Here is a 20,823-nt window from a genome sequence, read left to right as displayed (position 1 = left end):
GATCTGTAGCGTTCCATCGTACCTGATGTGCCAAGGCGGATGGCAACATCCCAGCATTTCTTCATTTGTCTTAGTAAACGTCGAATATCCCGCCCTATCCAGGGATGTCCGTGCTTCTTTTTCTTTGGGACAGTCCAGGGTATGTACGGTTGAGTTACCCGATTGTATAATTGCCTGAATAGAGTCCATGCCTCTTGTACTGATGCATTTGAGTCGATTTCCCAGTTTTCAGCCGATGCTGCGGAGTTAATTGCCTGCATATCTGCCTTCCATATGTTAGGACGGACCGGCGCAACTGTTTGACGAGCAATCTCAGCCATGAATTTGAATAAGATGACTGCATGGTCACTTCTCCCAAGTGGTGGGAGAAAAGCCATTTGACCAACGTCATCACCGTGTGTGAAGACTAAATCTAAAAGAGAAGAAGAGTTTCTTAAGTCATATCTTGTTGGGTTTCTAATGTGTTGGAATAAAGCTAATCTAATCGATGTTTCTAACAGCTTGCATTCGAATGACGTTACCGATGACCCTACTTCTCAGTTAACCCAATTTATATGCGGTGCAAGGCTTTTACCCTTGTTACACCAGAACTTAAGTTTACTTAGGATAAAATCATCTGCTACACATTCTGGACTGCGATATACTGCAACTAATACAGTGTCTTGCCGTCTACATTTCAGCTTACATCTCACTAGTTCACCTGTCCCTGAAACATGTGCTACTGTCTCAGCTATTCTTATGGTCAGGGTACTTTTCGTGTACAGAATAACCCCCCCCCCTTTGGTTTAATCTATCAGCCCTACTGGTTATGAAACCAGTAAACTGGATTTCACTATCTAATACTTCTGACGTTAACCAAGTTTCCGAGACAGCAATAACGTCCGGTTTTTATTTATCAACCACTGACTTGAGCTCCGCCATTTTATTTAGAAGGCTGCAAGCATTTGTGTAGCATACCTTTAAGTCTGTGGAGAGCTTTCCCTTGCCACCCAGAGTGGCTTGGGGATCGTTTTGCTCCGAATTTTTACAACTTGAAAACCTTTAAGAACAAGGTTTCGTTCCCCGTTTTGGTGACGTTCATTTATTTCCGCTTCTGCAGCTCGTCTCTTAATACGATCAGCTAGGCTGAGATCCTCACAGACATATATTCCGGATCCAATCAGTTTACGTGAATTACTTAAAATCAGGTTCCTTTCTTCAACCGTGGCAAATGTAACCTTCAAGAGGCGGCTTGTACTACACTGACACATACTTTACCGTCAGTGCTCGTGTTATCAGTTTAACCGCCATCGTTTTTCTAACAGGCCAAAGCCAATAGGCTCATAGCCTTCTGAATTAGTGACTTTTTGTTTGTACAGCATTCCTTCCTCAACGAGGAACAAGCAGTTTGGTTGTCCACATTTATGAGTCTTAATAACCGTTGTAATTTGATTAAAAAGGTTTAAAACACAATATGATCACAATGTGAACACGAGTGTCAGTCAACGAGTAAAAAAAGTACCAAAGGACAAAGTTTAGCAAAAGTTTCAAACCTTAACCAAAGTACTTTTAGTTAAAGTATACCAAGAATGCTTTTTGGTGTAACAAGTACGAAAATCTCTGCCCTTTTTGGACTAAATTCCGTCATCAGACGTCAAAACTTTATCGAACAGACTTGAAATGGGTCATAGGGCCAATGAAATGTCTTTGATTCCTATCCATGAACTGTTACATGCAGCGGTGGCTGTAATATATACTTTTCTAGCGTTAACGTTTTTTGGTCAGATCGTTTTTCTACTCAGTTATCAAAGTAGCTGTAGTACCTGGTTACTCCATGTCAGGTATGAATCACAATGTGTTACTTCGACATAGGCTGGGGGGCACACCACCCACATCCAACTCGAGAAGGCCCTGTGGCGAAATATGCTGACGGAGAGGCAAAATAGATCAAAGTATAAAAATGTCAAGTTGCCACAAGTCTTCGGAGCGTGACATTCTTAACCAGTAACACCTGTTATTATCGAAACATGCCAATCCACTTAAATCAGCAGTCAGAAGTAGAGGTTCAAAGATATATTTGACAGGCTATCAATATATCAGAAAGCAACTAATCTAAGCCGGTTAGTGGTTGTAGGAAATGTTGAGCACGGCGTTCCCAATCGTGATCTGGTGCGGAAGCATGACCGAGCGCCCTCGGCCAGGTGAGTCCATTAAGAATAGTGTGGTCAGCGTCAAATGTTGAAGACTTACAGAGCCATTGGTTTTGGGGATTTATTTATCACTACAAATGTTACGTTAATTCATAAACTCAAAATTTTATCAAGTCTACGGTCTTTTTTCGTATGGATTTAAATATGTGTGTTTGTTTAGGAAAACTCCTTCATATGTACATTGTATATAACAATAACTTTTTGCCTCACCCTCAAAGGAAAATTTGTTTTCTGATACCTTCAGTTGCATAAACCACTGGTCCTGCCTACATACAAAACGACTGCTATCTATTTGCACTGCAACTTCGGTTTTTAATGTTTCACCTAAGTTACGTGGCTTTTACGGGGAAGGTAAATGTATTTTTTTATTTGACTCCAAACTTTGGTGGCTGAAATCTTCAGTTTTCCTGCTTTAGACGCTCATTGGTGAATTGGTTGCCTGGATCCATCCAGGGAGATGATGATGTTATTTCTCGATCAAGGGGAAGCATTTTCCTCTATTACGTAAATAATCTATTTACCCAATGTCCTCCGCATTGACTGTTTAATCCTGTTTAGCAACTTTGCTGGCCGTATGTTCTAGTAGTTATGTTTGTGTGAGTAGTTCGTTGCGGTTAAGATTTATGAGTTGCTTGATCTAACCACTATGTTTTGAATACACCTGTGTGAAAAGATTTAGTATCTACAGTTTCAGTAAAGGCTATGTAGAATCCGAGCTATGCTAGGTTGGGTATTACATTGTGAGTTTGATTATTTACAAACAAGATATATATGGAGAAATAATAATTAATTAAGGTTGGAAGAGTTGGTAATATAAAATTTTGAAGTCGAGATTAACTGTAATCCAAAGGATCATGGAAACAGAAGTACATCGCGCAAACACGAGATAGTAGGAAAGATAATATCCTTGAAAAAGTGGGGAACCAAGACCGTAGTTGGAGTTGAATAGCCACTTTAAATTCTTCTGGAACCTCATTCTTCACAGATTCTCACCATGATAATGCGCTGTTCGCTCTCAGTTGCATCCCACGATCAGTCAGAACGTCAACTACTTGATCTCTTACTATACAACTAATTCCAATTTTTTCCAGTTTTGATGCAACTCATGTGTAAGACCAAACTCAAATAGGTAAAAGTAACATATACTGGAGCATATCTCCCAGATATACCCTTGTAATTATAAGATTTCTCAAAAATGCTCGATGAGACTATCATTTACAGATGATATTTGAGCAACGCCAAAATGACCTTTGAATGTCCACCTACTTACAAAATGAGGGTTATATATTCGTGTGAGGAATTAGGATTAGGGTTAATAGTTGAATATTAGGGTTAGAAATTAGATTAAGGGTTTTCATCACGAGATGACATCAGTTGAAATACCAAAATTCCATTTAGCCAAATGAGTAAATCAATTTCTAGCCAAAATCCAAGATCTGTCACCTTAAAGTTTATTGGTTCATCTGTGGAATTATGGTCTACTATGGTATTAGTACTGCTCTAATAATAGACCTAATCCTAAAATTGTAGATTTGTCATGATATAACTGCCTAATCTATAAGATCTTACGTGGAAGTCACATCATCGTCTACACCAACTCATTGTATCGTAACAAATGCCAATACATGATGGAGAACAAGCTTAGGCTACAGAAAGAATAATATATTTAATATGGGTAAAAGATATAAGGTAATATTCAGCAGGGACCACGCCTGCATGGCCGAGCCATGCCGTTCGATCAACTCTAATTCATTCAATTCCTTGTTCGCACCTTCTTCACTGTCAGGTATTTCTCCGCGTTAAATATTGAATATCTATTTTCCGAGTTGTCTCATGTTCAGCTTTGAGGATTGTGTGGTTATGGTCCAATGCCACTACACATCCATAAATTATGATCTTGTCGCGTAAGTAATGATTTCTACTAGTTTGCTCACTATACGAGTTAGGTTAACTGAGTGATAATTACTGATCAGATATTTACCTTCGGATTTATGGACCAGGTTAGTTGTTGAACATGTCTATTATCAGAGATATATTAAACAGTATTCTCAGTCGTCCACCTGATATGTTTTTCGGAGCTCACGTGATTCGAAGATGAATATCATCAAGGATGCGGGAGTAGTCGTAGGTAACTGTTACTGAAGGATTCAACGAAAACACGAGTAAGGAACAGTTGAGTTACGACAGCATGTAAATTCTCAATAAGCCATTAAAACAAAACGAAATCACTTGTTGGAAAATTTGACCCTTTAATAGAGACATTGAAATGCCGTCAAGAGGTCCGTAATCAGTTCAGATGAACGTTAATGCTATTGACAGACTAAAAATCAAAATAACGAAGTAATCAATCAAAACAATGGACTCACATACGTCGATTGACTTCTTATTTAGCCACAGTAGGAACACGAAAGTTGAAGGAGAGGAATTCAACACAGCTAGACAAGATCAGTATGTCGTTGGCACGTAACATACAACAGTATTTTAAATAAGTACCGGATCATTCAACTATACACCAATGTTAATAGTGGTGACTGTCCTTTCACCCTCGTCCGAGGAATCACCGTACTGAAAAACTTTATTGGGCATTTGGTTTTACTAACCAATGAAGGTGGGCTTATTTTTGAGCGGAAGCGGGACGGTTCCGTCAGTTCTCTGCGGTTGTCCATTTAATTAGAAGAGAAACCTTATGAAATTCTTTTAAAAACTTTAGACTGAACTTTTCTCGTAAAATTATCAGGTTTTACTTATCGACACTCCGCGTATTTTCCTAGTCGTACAGTGTGTGGATCTGAACAGTTCGGATCCTTTAGGTACGAATGTATGCTAACATATCTTTATACTTCTAATAGATTTTGAATCTCCTTTGTTACTCTTGCGTGACTGTTATTAGGTCCACGTGGTTTTATGAATAATATAAATAGGTATGAAACTGAATTAAGTGCATTTCGCTCTCTTGATGAAAATGCATTAACAAACCAGTCCGTTGCTTCATTACACTTCTTTATGGACGAACGTCTTGTCCATCACACGGTCGAGCGTGGTAGAATCTGATCACAGATTATTTCACAGGCTCCAAGCCATATGATCACTATCAACAAATGGTGGAAGAATATGGAGACAGAAAATACCCCGTTTTATCAGCAAATGCTAAGTCAAAGAAAAAGGTCTTTAGTTTAAACTAAGACGTACGGGTTTAGATAAATTTTGTGCTGCAACACACTGCATCTTAGCCATAATGGGCATAACGTCCAATAGCTTGTCGAATTCAAAGGTGGACAGAACTTTCCAATATTTATCAAGCTCATTGAAGTACTTTGATATCAGACACGGATAAATGTGCTTTAAAATAAATCCAACAAAGGAGCAGATCGGACTATGGAAAAAGCTCCTAGCACAAATTTATAGCCTTCAAAAGTGAACTTACAGTTATAATCATCCTGTACAGTCCTGTTAAACAATTATAACTGTTACCTAAGCGATGTTTCCCTGTGGGCCTTTATTCATAAAATTTTCCTGAATTACTAATTTAATCTTTTAAATACCGTCGCCGGGGTGCAACCCTATCTGCAAGCCTAATTGCACACTATTTGTCCTTCCTGTGAAATTGGCAGGTGACTGTTACGTCAGAGACAAATCACCTTTGTTATCCCTATAAGTGACTTTACTAGTCCTGATTTCATATGAATCACGGATGACAGTTCGTATATGTTTCTTGTTATGAGTGTACACAGGGACTCCGAACCTCTTAACACACATATTCTTATCACAACTTGAGACCATATAACCGACGTTAGGTGTTAGCTGTCTAGGTGAGTGAGTTACGCGCCCTTGCCTGGTTGAAACCAAAACAAAGTGATTGGGTAAGATGACAGTTATGAAATTCATTATAAATTCAAATGTACATTGTCACCTAAACAAGTATGACCACCCAACTATTCAACCAATCATTGTCAAATTAATCAAATATCAATAACAATAAACAAAGAAGTTGATGAAGGATGCGAGAAAATTACTAATCGCAACAAATAAATGTTATTCTATCCTATCTGGATAGACCACGCATAGGTTCGTCCAAAAGATAATATTTGGTTGCTGTATAACACAGTGTTTCCAATTCTGGAAGAGTGCTTCAATTCACGATGAAAAATGTACAATTCCAGTCAATGCAACCAACACAATCAAAAGGAGGAACAAACCAATATGGCTGCCACTAGGACTAAGTATCAGGTAAAACAACGTGAATGCAGTTCAGGAAAAAACGTGGAAACTTAGTGAAGGTGTAAGAAAAATAAACACTATAATAAAATACAAATATTACCAACTCAAATGGAATCAAAAAGACTAACAAAATGTATAACTAAAGGAATCAATAGGAACAAACTGCAAGTGTATACATGGAGGGATTTTCACACACAAAACATTTAAAACGGATCTTATATTAGTCATAGTCTAATTAAGTTACCGTCTCAGCAACGATAGATTGTTTTGATTAGCTAACACCCTTAATTCATAAAATTTGCTTCCAAAATTGTTAGCATTGAGCAACACAGTTGCTAAGCAAAAACGGTTTGTCTATAAACGTTCTGATATTATTCACGTCCTAGCCCTGGTTACTCATAAATACACCACATGAAGGTTTCTTTCACCATTTTATTTATAAGGTTAGTAGATTAGCTAATCATCTACTTTTTGGCTCTGTCCTTTATTAACACATTATCTAAACGTCAGTATTATCCTGTTTTTGAGCGTTAGCCGACAAAAGTTTTCTTCGTGCCTACAAATATGAAATCAACTTAAAAAGTCTGTGACAACTTGAGTTGATTGGCTAAGAGTTGGCTCCATACATCTTAATCATGTCAAAATATAGCTCAAGTATTCATTCACTCCCTTATTTCATATGGGCGTCATATTCTCCATCATTTCACAATGAAAGCTCAAAAACTTAATGTGCTTGGTAACATAAACCCACATTTCAACTGTTCCATTCCACAGTCTAAATAACGACCTATTCACTACTAGCCTGGTTTCATCTATCGAGAGAACGAGGGGTGCTCATTAAAACGAAAAGTCTACATGGTCGATCGTTGACGCTTCATTCTGTGTTCTTGCTTTTTCCTGTTGGGTTTTTACCTGAATTAATGTCATGAAAAAGTGTTCCCAGATTTTTAAAACCATGAGCATCTCTAACTTCAAGATAAGAGTCAGTCGATTCAAATAAACTGCTGACAATAACACTTATTCGACTTCATTTTTCTGAGCGAATTGTAGTTATTGTCTTACCGAATGGCTTTGTAGAAATATGGTCTACTATGGTATTAGTACTGCTCTAATAATAGACCTAATCCTAAAATTGTAGATTTGTCATGATATAACTGCCTAATCTATAAGATCTTACGTGGAAGTCACATCATCGTCTACACCAACTCATTGTATCGTAACAAATGCCAATACATGATGGAGAACAAGCTTAGGCTACAGAAAGAATGATATATTTAATATGGGTAAAAGATATAAGGTAATATTCAGCAGGGACCACGCCTGCATGGCCGAGCCATGCCGTTCGATCAACTCTAATTCATTCAATTCCTTGTTCGCACCTTCTTCGCCGTCAGGTATTTCTCCGCGTTAAATATTGAATATCTATTTTCCGAGTTGTCTCATGTTCAGCTTTGAGGATTGTGTGGTAATGGTCCAATGCCACTACAGCGTCAACAGAATATATCGGAACACAAAATGGGTGTTAATTATTTCCTCTCGGTTCTCATACTGACTCTCATCCTTATTAACCAGAGATTTTCGCGTCGTGACATTTGAATTGGAACATGTCGCCGTTGTCACGCACCTATGTAATTTGTTCTGTTGTGTGGACGAACAGATTACCCTAACCTTTTTACTTGTCTTATCACCCATACGTCTGCCCCTGCCAATTACTAACGTGAAAACCTGACCAGACTTTATACATGTATCCATGCTTGTGTGTATGACTCTGTATACTCCCACTTATCTCTTCCATTCATATAAAAATTGATTTACTTATTTGCCCACAGAGTTGACCTTTCCACCTCCTCCACTTATCATCTCATCTTCTGTCTGGATGAAAGAATGTTTGAGGTAAATTCATTCACTTGTTTCGCAATGCACATTTGATGACTACCGTCACCTTAAAGGAGTAAGTCTAAATGAAACATACGAAATCAAGAGGACGGTTTTTGTTCATGGCTCATTTACTGTTCGTTCAAAATGGAGTCGCATCACAGGCCACGAAAGTGATAAGTTCAACCTCAAACCAAATGGAGCTATTTGGAACCCTATTCATTCGACGAAGGAATTCAGTGAGAGGGACGCAGTCGACCAGTAATGCACATAACCTATATCCTCAGGTCCAACGCAGATGACGAGTCCAGTGAAGCAAGGACAAATACTTTCAAAAATCCTATAGTTCCAATGGCAGTTCGTCCATGTATTAACTCTCCTCACTATCACACCAATAATATACTCATTATTGCAACATTCACATTATCCTAGTGAATTTATAACCATTATTTCTACTGACATTGAACTGTGACATTCACGCATTTACATTACTCACTCATACAATTATAAAACTATTGACGTTATATTTACGCCATGGCATTCACAACTCACTGAACTACTTTTTATGATTCAATAACGCAGGAAATTTTCCTGCAATAAGTGTGTTGGCACCACCTTTTGGCATATTATATTCTCACCAATGTGCCGGAGGTCGTTTTTACGCTACCATATCAAACAGCACTTTCCATTTCAAAATCGTCTTTTGTTATGTTCATGGACTCTGTTAATCATAGAATCCCTTCTGTCAAGACTGATAATCTTTATCATGTAGTGAATCATCTGTTACAGTATTGGCTCTCTTCAACACTGTGATATCTCGTTGCTCACTCAAGTGGCTATTATTATTTTCTCGCACAGATGGTTCATTATAATTACTGGGCACCCATTTACCGCACACTTTATTGAGGATGGCACAGGTATTTAGTGTTTGACAACGCTTTTACCAGTAACACCTAATATAACTCGTACCCACCAAGAGAAATCAAAAAACAGAATCGAGGAGATTGGAAGATATATTTGATGACTATCAATATATCGAGAATTGTCTGATCTAATCTGGCTAGCGATTGCAGTAAATGTTGAGCACGTTGTTCCCAATCGTGATCTGGTGCGGATGCATGACCGAGCGCCTTCAGCTAGGTGAGTCCATTAAAACATGTGGTCAGCATCCAATGTCGGATACTTACAGAGCTATTTATTTTGGGGATTTATTTACTGCTACGGTACAATGTAGTGAGTTTGATAGGCAGCCATGCAACACAAACATTCACTCAAACTAACAGTTCATGCAGTTGGGAGAATCTTCTACAAATAGACGCATCATCGGGAAAATTACGGTAACATTGCCAAAAGTTCACACCTATATCATGAACACAATTTATACAGACTGTTGTGTCTTGTTACTGAGGTTCAGTATGGCCCACGATGCTACAGATCTAGGAACAAAAACGACTGAGGTTCAGTAAAGAAGTTGGAATCCCACATCAAGTTACGAAGCAACGGTCGAGCCAGCGTGTGCACTACAAAACAGAAAGAGCCAAATTAATGTTCGTCGCAATGATTTTGTGGTTTTGCTGCAGCAAAACACCACTTAAATACGAGAACACTTAATATTCATGCAGTTGAATTACGAAACGGCCGCCAAATGTCAGGCCATCCAAGGTTGTTTAGACGAGACAGCGGACGGCTTAGAGTGAACCTGACTTTTCACTGTGCCATATGTGACAAGGGTAAAATTAAGGGTTTTTAAACATTCAACATCATTCTATCCTACTATATACTACTATTTTACCAAACAAATTAACTATAATCTCTGAAGTTTCTCCTTCAGTAATACAACAGGTTTCTTTCGTTAATTGGGGGTCTGTTTTATTTTGGCAAATTTAAGAGCATGGTGATATGAAGTTATTAGATTAGCTTATCCTCCACTTCTGATATCCTGACACAAACCCCGTTAGTTGTAATTTTATTTTTTGTAACCACGTACTGAAAAATTCACCTATTTTCCAAGATGGTGACTGATTGATTCTTTGTTCTCAGTAAACCTTGTAACTCCGTTCTTGTTCATTGTACAGTCTCTTGATTGGTTACTTACCAACTCAAGAACGACCTAAACAGTTATGAAACTTAGTAAATGCTGTAGTGACCTACTTTTATCAAGAGAACACCATTGGTTTAATGGAAACGATTATTATTATAACCAATTGTATCAGTGACTATTTTACTGTACTTATTTGTTTAATTGTACTAAAGACATACTTTCTTCGGTTGATTGTGACCTTGCGCGTATTCGGTTACGCTCAGTAACCACACTTGGCACACTATGCATGTTAGTTTACGGGTTTTCGCGCACATGTAACATATTGTCGTGGATTTTATGTGTCGTTATTTATCAGCTATTAACAGCCTTTTTTCCATCATACGTGACTTCTCGTAATCTTTGTGATTGGAAGATAGTGTTTATTTCAATTTATAAGCAGTTTGACGTATTTCGTGCTCACCAGCTAAGTAAATATGTAGTTGGCGTAATATGGTTATTTTTAACAATACAAAGTCAAACAAGTCAAATCACCATTTTTCTAGTCAAAAATAGATTACAGATTGAGTTTTCATGAAAATAAGCCGTGAAAAGCATTATATATGGTTCACCTCCTTGATTATGGTGATGGCACACATAGATGTACGTAGTCGTTTATAAAATGTAATCAGAAAGAAGCAAGCGTTAAACTAACTATGAATATTATATAAATTGTTTGTATTTAGCTATAAAAGGTTATTTGGACTATAGGTAGCATTGTTTTGTACTGAAGTGACATATTATTGTGTAACGTATCAGAGAAAAATTATGTGAGTAACAATTGACGTTGATAGTCTTTTCTACCGGCTTTCTAAACGTATACAGGAACAGTGTATAACATCAAATTAAATAGGCACAAAATCTTCATAAGTGAAACGATGGGTGTCTCTTCTGAGCATGGTGACAAAAGCATGTCGTACTTAATACTGAATTATGATGTGTCTGTTATAGGGTTGACGAATAATTTTCTGTAAACGAAATGCACAATCGCAGACGAAAATGTGAACAAAGTTACGATGCATATTGTCGAGTAATATCTAAATGGTGCTTACCAATTTCTCTTGCTAATAGCAGATGTATAGACGAAATACTACAAGGGTCAGACACTGAATAAATTCCCAGTGCTTGTTACGATACAGATTTGAATAAAAAAACAACTATTAGTGAGTTAATTCATGAATTCCTACTGCATTACAGACTGACTCGTCCGAAGTAATTCATGCAGACAACGTGACGAAAAGTGAATGAGCAATGGAAGCAGAATCACAAGTTCCTTGTATTCATATCTCCTTTATGCCACATTAATTAAATACATTTTCTTCATAAGCCAGACTACGCTTGTATGTTGTGACGAAACTAACTTCAGCAATTTGTAAATAACACTGATATGTGTGTTGTAAAGATTACCTATTAATTTTTATTAGAGGAAATAGAAATCTCTAATGATTAGCGCTGTCTGCAAATAAGAGACTTATAGGTACATTCTGTAACCTGCTATTTGATGAACTTATTGAATGTGATACTGATAACTAAGTCTAATTCTTTATTTCACGGCTGATTTATTGTTTTTCAGAATTGTATGAATCCATTAAAGTCGTCAAAGCTTTGTGATGATGTTTACGCCGGTCTACAACTTATGGAATTTGTGATTATGGAAGACCATGTTAAAAACCGGTTTACAAGTTCACGTTAACTGTGTTCCGTATTGCCTAGTAACATTTTTATTCAACTAATGAATTAGTGAAATATAAATATAGCAACTACACTCAGTGTCTTACTTTATAAACCGTGTCCGTATTTATTAATAGTCGATATGACGCTAGAACAAATATAGATAGAGAATAATATGAACTTATAATCCATGGAATAAACAAGTAATAAGATGGATTATGTAATAATTCATTTCACTTTTAAAATTTAGTTACCCATTTATTCCAGCACCCTGTCACTTACATCCGCTCACTTAATCCTCTGTAATTATGTGAACTCTTCAAATTGTAATCAATTATTACGTAACCCAAGTTTTCAGTTCTTAAATCCACGGATCATTTATAAGCTATAAGATTTTCACACCACTTATCTGTCTGTGAACTCCAGTCCACTATTACACCACCCATTCTTAATGTGTTATTGACTGTGAAAACAAATGACCCTTGACCTTAAACTGCACATATATATATAGTCATTATTTATAACCTATGTCATTTCAATTATTCATATTCAGGTATGTCAACTGTTCCCCACATCACTGTTAAATCCTAATGCATATTTAGTTATAATGAATGCATACCACTGTTAATCAACATTTCTCCTGGTTTCATTTTAATTCATAAGCGGAACTAATCACATGAAATTAAAATCTACTTAGCTACTGATACGATTTTGATGATAAACGTAATCCGATGAAGGTTAATATGATATGTGGGTGCCTAATCTGCAAGACTGTACATGGATGTAGGGTCTCTTAATCATTCTTAATTATTACAGACAGTTAAACATGAACATCATTGCTATTCATTCCCATGAAAGTAGGAATAAGATGAAAATTAAAATTATGAAAGTTTATTGAATAATCATTGCTGCTAAAGCAGAAAATCAAGTTTACAAGTTGGTATTAAGAATTCTTAAGTAATAATTGTCCACTTTCTTCTCAACTTCCGTTGCGAAACGTTCACCATGCTTCTCAATGATGCGATGCTTGTGGATTCTTTGGCTTCGTTGAATACTTATATACACTTCACTCGGTCGTGGTAATGCAGTTAATGTATAATTTTGGAAGTTCTGGGTATTATGTAACTTCCATCTGCTACAATACCTAAGAAGTTGATGAGCTATGCAGTTAGTATTTCATAATTGATATAGCTTACTTGTAAGATTTCGTCTTTTAACGTAGGCAAGTAGCATGTGACGGCAGGGATATCGACACATCATAAACGTACTACAATTGCATTGACAACTGCTTACATCCACTTCATAATGTTGTCCGCTTTCATACCTTTGACATCGGCAGCAGTTACTTGCTTACCAGTTCTCTCCTTAATACTTTCGATAACTTCATGTGCTGACTCACAGTGAAGTATTACGGGCTTCAAGTTCTATTTTTCTTCTGACGATAATCTCCTTGTCCATGGATCACATACCATCCATGAACTACTACATGGATGATTGTTGAGCATGTTGTAGGATTTGATGACATATCCTTGCTCCTCTAGTCTTACACGGAATTTAGATTGACAATTACGGAATTTAGACCTTAAACATAAGATATTAGTTAAAGATCTTACGATTTTTGCTTCACTTTCAAACCTTCCGATTTCCGTTTATGACCAAACGTACAATTAAACGTTATAAACAGGTATTTGAACCTGACATCCTTCAGCAATCTGCTTTCTGTGTGGATGTAACGAGTATAAGTAGTCCGAGAAGCGATAAAATTATAATTCCATACTTTTTGGAACTCTTTTAAGGCGCTTTCAAAATTATCCCACAACACGAAACGCTTGTTCAGTATCATACTTCGAAAGGCATCGGTTAGGTCGACTGAAATGTCACTTGAGCATGAAGCATTAAAAACAGACATGACTAATTATTAAAAAGTTATTCCTTGCAACAATAATAACCCAAGGAAATACTACAAATACTTAGGATTTACCTGTGACTTGACATTTCGTTGAGCGTTACTACAGTTGTTGGGATCAAAGATCAAATTACAAAGCAACAACAGAGCCAAAGTGTACACTACAAAACAGAGAACGCTAAATTAATGGTTTTGGTATTTATTTCGTGCTTTTTTATGTATCATAAGATGACTTATATATGAAAAAACTTGATACTCATGCAATCCAACCAACCCACGGCAATTGAAATACGGAATGACCGCCTCTAGTCAAGCCGTTCAAGGTCGTTGAAACGAAAGGGCGGGCACATTTCGAAAAGACCTAACGTTTAAACCGTGCCACCACACTTTTACTCCATTGGCACGACCTCTGTATTCTTTCGATACCACGAGATCGCCAACAAATACATCTCGACTACAGCCATCAACTGCCTTCTGATAATCGGCTTACGGGGATCTTATCGGCTAACTGGTACGCGACCTTCCTGTAGTGGTGATTATAGTCAACCTCGACTCGATGCCACGCTACAATGCCATTTGACCCCTTACCTTCAGACAGTAAGAGAACTCTTACCGTAGTTGTGTTTTGTCCGCATTCATGTTCATCAACTATTATTTTAACGTCTAGATCAATTTGGATCCTTCCGCTCAGCGAATGTGGTAATAGGAAACTCCATAATTCAAGATTGTTGGACTACTGATCTGATGTATTTCTTTTTATAGAAACACACTGTGTGACTTTTGCAACATTCTTATTTTGGTCTCATTTTAAATGTATATCAACTTTGCTGGGTCAGTGTCACTTCTATTGGTGTTTTCAACACGAAATTCATGACATGTTCACACAAACAGTTCAATGACATTCTTTACCCAAATCGTTTTATAATCAGATTAAAACTATTTGTATTGTTAAGGTAGACTTAAATCAAAGAGGAAACGGTAAGATGGAAAGTAATAGTTAGAAAAACATCGTGGCAAGAATGACATATTTAATATTGCTAGGAAAATCTCAAATCCTATTTTCCCTCATTTTTTGACAATAAATGGTAGTTTCGACGTATGAGAAAACCCGAGGTAACTTCCAAACAATTCATACGTCCCCACTACCCTTTACTATTATCCGATCGGCTGATCTTACATCTGATTTAGAATTTTCACTGTGTCCAAAGATCACATTCGTTGCTACATATAGTTACTTTATTACAGTTACGGATGTTTTAAATATAATCTTTCTTCCAGGGTTTCTAACTTATTTCTCTGCCCTTATGTGAGGTTGTTTTCTAATCGTCCAGCTTATCTTGTTCGCACTAATCTCGTCCCAAATAGCGCTTTTGAGATGTTACCCAGACTCTTCAACCAACGATTACAGTTATCCAGCAGGTCCTGACCCGAAAACCTTGCTAACCAAAGTTACTGACTACCAACGGACTGTACAATTAACATATTTCAAAATAGATATTATTACAAGTACACTTTGCCGGCAAATTATAACTAACACGAAAACTAGATCGTTTTCCTGCTGACTACTTCCAGCCACCTAACATATGAACGTGCTACACGCAATGTTAAATCAAGTAGACTAGTGGTCACATTGTAACTTGATTAAGAGAATTCGATCACCACTGAAGAGTCAGTCAGCTACAACGTAGGACCAGGCACATATATGCTCGGTCCAAGTTGTCACACCTCATTAACACAACAAGATGGACACCCGATTCATAAAAGTAGTTAATTCAGAGGTGGTAATATATAAAAGAAAGATTGCAATAAGGATATAGTACAGGAAGAAAGAATTGGTTCGTAGAAAGAAAGACATAAAGCAATTTTAATCTCTTAGTTTAAGGGAAGATAGAGAGTGCATACACCGGCGCCACTGTGATCGATTCTGAGGCATGTCACCAAGAGTCTCCAACCATTGGTTACGATAGTCACGCAGACCCCAAACAAGTAGTCTGCATCTACCAACATGGCTCAGACTAGAAGTTAGTGACTTCAAGCACTGGTGCCACGTTTTGGTTTGGCCGCCCCTAACTTTCTTCCAACCATCTCCAATACCGGATAGCATTGCACGTCGTGGTAATCGGTGTTCAGGCATACGTAACACGTGGCCCAACCATCTCAGTCGATGAAGATTCACAACCTCATCAACTGATTTACCATCATAACCTGATACCCTGCGTCTAACCTCACTACTACTTACCCGGCGATCCCAGCAGACGCCAGCAATATTTCTAAGGCATCTGTGGTCAAATACTAGTAGCTTACGAGTGTCTTCTAATCTTAATGGCCATGTTTCGCAGCCGTAAATTAAAACAGAACGGACTGCCGCGCAGTATACTCGTCCTTTTATTGATAGACGGATATTTCACCTTCGCCAAAGGTGACGCAAGTTGGTAAAAGCTAAACGAGCTTTTCGAATCCCTGCACAGATTTCGTCAGACACCAACCCATTAGGGCTGATCAGACTTCCAAGATAAGTGAAGTTGTCAACGCGTTCAACTACTTCACTCCATATCCTTAGTTCAGGTGTTGACGCAGACCAGTCCTGAAGCAACAACTTGCATTTAGAGGGAGAGAAGCGCATGTCAAACATTCTGGCATTGTTGCTTAGTGCTACCAAACTACTCTGCATTTTATCAGCGTCTTCACCAAACAGGACTATATCATCTGCGTATTCTAAGTCGATAAGTGGACCTCCTGGATGGAGACCAATACCCGAGAATTCAGTAGACGATAACTAAGGAATTGTGAATATATTAGTCCTATGGAAGTTCAGTTATACCTTGAATTACATAATGGTAATATCACAGTCCGTGAAACTGGGTAATATGCACTCGAATCCTAAAGTCAACACAAATTCAATGAATATTGTAGATATTCCTTTCTGATGAATGATAACTACGGTGAAATCCAGGTGAATAGCTTCCTGAAAACTACCTTCAATCTGATTGACTTGATCAAGGTATATAGAAAACATTGATGTCGAAATTATTCATATTTCCCACAAAAACAAAAAAAAAACACGATCAACTTAATGAATGTGACTTTCAGTATTGAAGCAAAGATACCATAATATCATAAGGCCTACAAATAAATTATTATTTAAAATCATGATACGATTAATTTATATAAAAATAAATAAGAAACCGCTAATTTCACCAAAAACAAATTACATAAAAATTGTTTGCTTTATGGTTAAGATCAGAAAACCATGTTATTTGAGTTATTTAAATAGAATTCTAAGGTGGGGGGGGAATGAAATAGATTGACATTACTACTAAATGACCATAATAATATAACATTCCTGATTACATAATACACATACACTAACAACTAACTTGTTAGTGTATGTTAGAGATAGAATTTTTTTTTGAAAAAAACAAAAAGAAATACAACTGGTACTATTAAAACGGAATTTAAAAGCAAAAATAGAATCACATTAAAATTACAATGTTCCTTCTTTGTTTTGTTTTTTCTCAAGTTGAATACATACTACATTCAAGAAAGTTCCAAATAAGAAATTCAAGGAATTCAAAGAAATAAAAAAATTGTTTTAATCATCATCATCATCAGCAGCAACAACAATAAGATTGATTATCAAATGTCAATATTTTGTCACCATATCGGATTAAGGATAAAATTTTTTACAAAATATCAATATAACTAAGTGAAGATTTCTATGAAGAAAGAAAGAAAAAAGATCAAACCATTTTGAATAGTTTCAAAGCATAAAAAATAAACAAACAAACAAAGAGATAGTCACTTCATGAATTGGTCAATTGATAAAATTTATTTATATTGGTAAAATACATTTGAGTTATTTAAGAATAATTGCTCACATTATTATTGATTATGATTTGTTGTTGAATAAGTGTTTTCCATACAAGTTTAATTTCTAATGTAGAACAATCAAATTTTAATGTTGTTCCATTTGTAAGTATTAATAAAAATGATAAAGCTGAAATGAATTTGCAAAGGAATATGTTAGTTTGTTAGAATATTTATTGTAGTCAATGAAGTAGAACTTAACCAAATCTATTAATAGCGCCAATCCACTAGAATAAAAATAGAGTAGTATTACTGCTTAACTTATGTAGTTTTATGATGAAGCTAAGCCAATCGAAAACTCTTTAAGCTGACCTACCCTATCCTGATGGATAAGCTGATCTGTTCCTCTAATGAACTCAAAAATAGTTTTACAAAACAAGTGTAATATTTAGGAGAATAGGTCAAAGGGATCCAATGTATGCAAAGTTACAATCAAGTTGCGTGTGCCCAAAAAACTCACACAGTCAGTCAGGTAATCAGTGGTAGCTGTTATTTGATCTTGAAGAGACATGAGAAACACAAACGTTCAATGATCCGTCTTCTAAAGTAATGATACGTTTAGAATGACAGATAATTTGGTTAAGATTCAGCACTATTTACCTGACTACATAATTCTGATAATTTTTTATTGTTATCCCAACATCTATTGCTTAGTGAATGAAGTAATCAATTTACAAACGTTAGATGTCAAATTAAATCCTCACACACCAAAACCGGAATAAGCTATTGGGTATTATTACTAGTATTTACGACAGAATTGAATAGTTCACTATTTTATCTTAGAACACCTATTAATTCAACCATGAATTCCAAATATAAACCCTAATATAGGGTCGAATGTAATACATTATTTCTGGATTTATAACTGAACAGACTGAAGAAGCTATTGAAAAGTTGCTCGCTAGAAATATTCTTTTTTTTCTGGATATTCTATGAAGATTTTTAAGCTAAATTTTGCTAACTTAACAGCTTATCTAAACATGATGCTCTGCGTTATTGTGAGCAAAACCGTTTCAAAGCAGACTATTGTGTTAATCTACAATCGTGAGGTATATACTCTCTGAACGTGCAAAATAAGAACTTAACAGTATCTGACTATCAACAGTTTCAAAACATTACGTAAATGTTCTTAAACAAGTAGTATACACGTAAAAATGAGATTAGACACAAAGTTGAATTATGGATATTGTCAGTAGATGTAAACATTAAACTATCATTCCATACTTCACAGACGTTTAGTAAAATAACTTGACTAAAAAAACCGACTAACCTGATATGTCATAATCTTGAAAGCTGATTGAATTGAAAGTTATTGGTTTGTAGACTAAACATGATGGTCGACGAGTATCAAGAACATCTTTATCAGATACAACTAACAGAATGGCATCATTTAATAAATACGCGAAAACCTATGAGATTATACAAATAGAAATGCAACAAAAATATTAGTAAGATACATAATATTATATTCGATGGATTCATTATTTTAATAAAACAAGGAACTAAAACAGATCATTCTTTAATCAGATACTAACAGGACAAATGTATACAGAAAGGTCGTCTAACTCATTCACCAGATAAAGGTTAATAATAACAGATTTGTTGTATATACATATCCAGATGAATATAGAAGGAAAGAATATTTAAAATTGACTCCCAACCAAATATGAATGTGAACCATCTGTATCTGTAAAAGCTTTTGAAATTGATCAGTAGGTCCTATCTTGCTCTAGAAAATGTCATGTTCATAAAAATGAGAATTTATGTGGGAGTATAATCTACAAAGTTAACTGAACAAAAAGTGCCACAAGGTATTCAAGGTGTAGCCTGTAATTATTGAGAGGTAAACAAAAAACTGACTTAAATCTGTTTAGTTAAAAGGAGTTTTAACTCATCTGACTCACTGAAAGTAAATTTAGCAACATTAGAGAAACTAATAATGTATAGTGAGCTTAACGAGAATCCTGAATCAACGAATGGTAAACTGCTCCAGTAATCTCTATCATATAATCGATTATTACTATAACACAGTTCTAAAAAGAACTCAAAGTAACCAAACTCAACAAGGTAGTCTACAAATGTCTCCTTCAAGGGGTTGACAGAAGCATAACTGCTAAAATAACAAACCCTTCGTTTTACCGACAGTGGAAATTCGTTTAGGAAGAGTAGCAAAAACTCATCGACATTTAAGTTTGATATCAATTACATTTAAAATACTGGTTCATTGTATTAAACATGGCATGTAAAATGCGTGAAACACTAATTCATGAAGCCCCATGATGATTTGATTTCGTCTGTGGTTACATGTGTCAAATCTTCATACTCCATCAGACAATCGATATAATCAAAAACACCACAAACCAGCAGACGCAGTATTTTTCTTGTTATTTCGTCTTCGAATTTCGAAATTATTGCTCTCGGTTTTAAAACCCTCTCTTCAAATCACCTGGTTGACACAATAATAAGATATCAATGAAAACTGAGAGAATTTTGTTTGCGATAATCAAAAATCAGTCTTCTCTATGTTAGGACTGGATAAAACGAACGATCGCGTTTTAACACAGTGTGATATTTATCTCATATAACATCCAGAATTTGTTATATATTTGTTCAGTGAAAAGAAATCCAATAATTTACTGTATAATTATCAATTGCCAGCGAAATATGTAATAAGATGGAGGTATTTGCTGAATAGATTGTTGTAGCGCTTTTGAAGGGTGAATAAAATATTCATTGCCCGTAAATTTTGTCTTTTTCATTGCATTGTATAAATCTCCGTATTTCCTGTTATCAGAACCATGTTTTGGCGGTTACATCATCACACAATAAATATAAATCCTATAGCCCAGGAACATATATCTTATTGAACTACGAAATGTAGGAAAACAAACCCTGGCCAATGCACCAAAGGAATATGTTTTAAGGAAAAATAGCATTCTTTCATACACATATTTTCTTTAAAGTGATTATTAGCTATATTTCAATAAATATAAATCTTATTACATATCATACTGAATAAA

The 20,823-nt window shown here is 36.0% G+C and overlaps 1 protein-coding gene across 1 annotated transcript in view; it reads right to left on the bottom strand.

The window, feature by feature from the left end:
• Positions 1 to 17,006: 17,006 nt before the first annotated feature.
• The window catches only part of MS3_00006165 (uncharacterized protein), a 41,295-nt gene continuing 37,478 nt past the window's right edge, over positions 17,007 to 20,823 (bottom strand). The window contains exons 13-14 of the mRNA XM_051214280.1: positions 19,074 to 19,212; positions 17,007 to 17,933 (exon numbers count right to left, since the gene is read on the bottom strand). Of these exons, the coding sequence (XP_051067432.1) occupies positions 17,797 to 17,933; positions 19,074 to 19,212 (276 nt within the window). The 3' untranslated portion in view covers positions 17,007 to 17,796. The remainder of the gene's footprint in view (positions 17,934 to 19,073; positions 19,213 to 20,823) is intronic.

This window comes from Schistosoma haematobium, chromosome 2 (genome assembly GCF_000699445.3).
Source record: "Schistosoma haematobium chromosome 2, whole genome shotgun sequence".
NCBI lineage: Eukaryota > Metazoa > Platyhelminthes > Trematoda > Strigeidida > Schistosomatidae > Schistosoma > Schistosoma haematobium.
The sequence above is the reverse complement of the archived record's forward strand: the minus strand, read 5'-3'. Positions and strand labels throughout refer to the sequence as shown.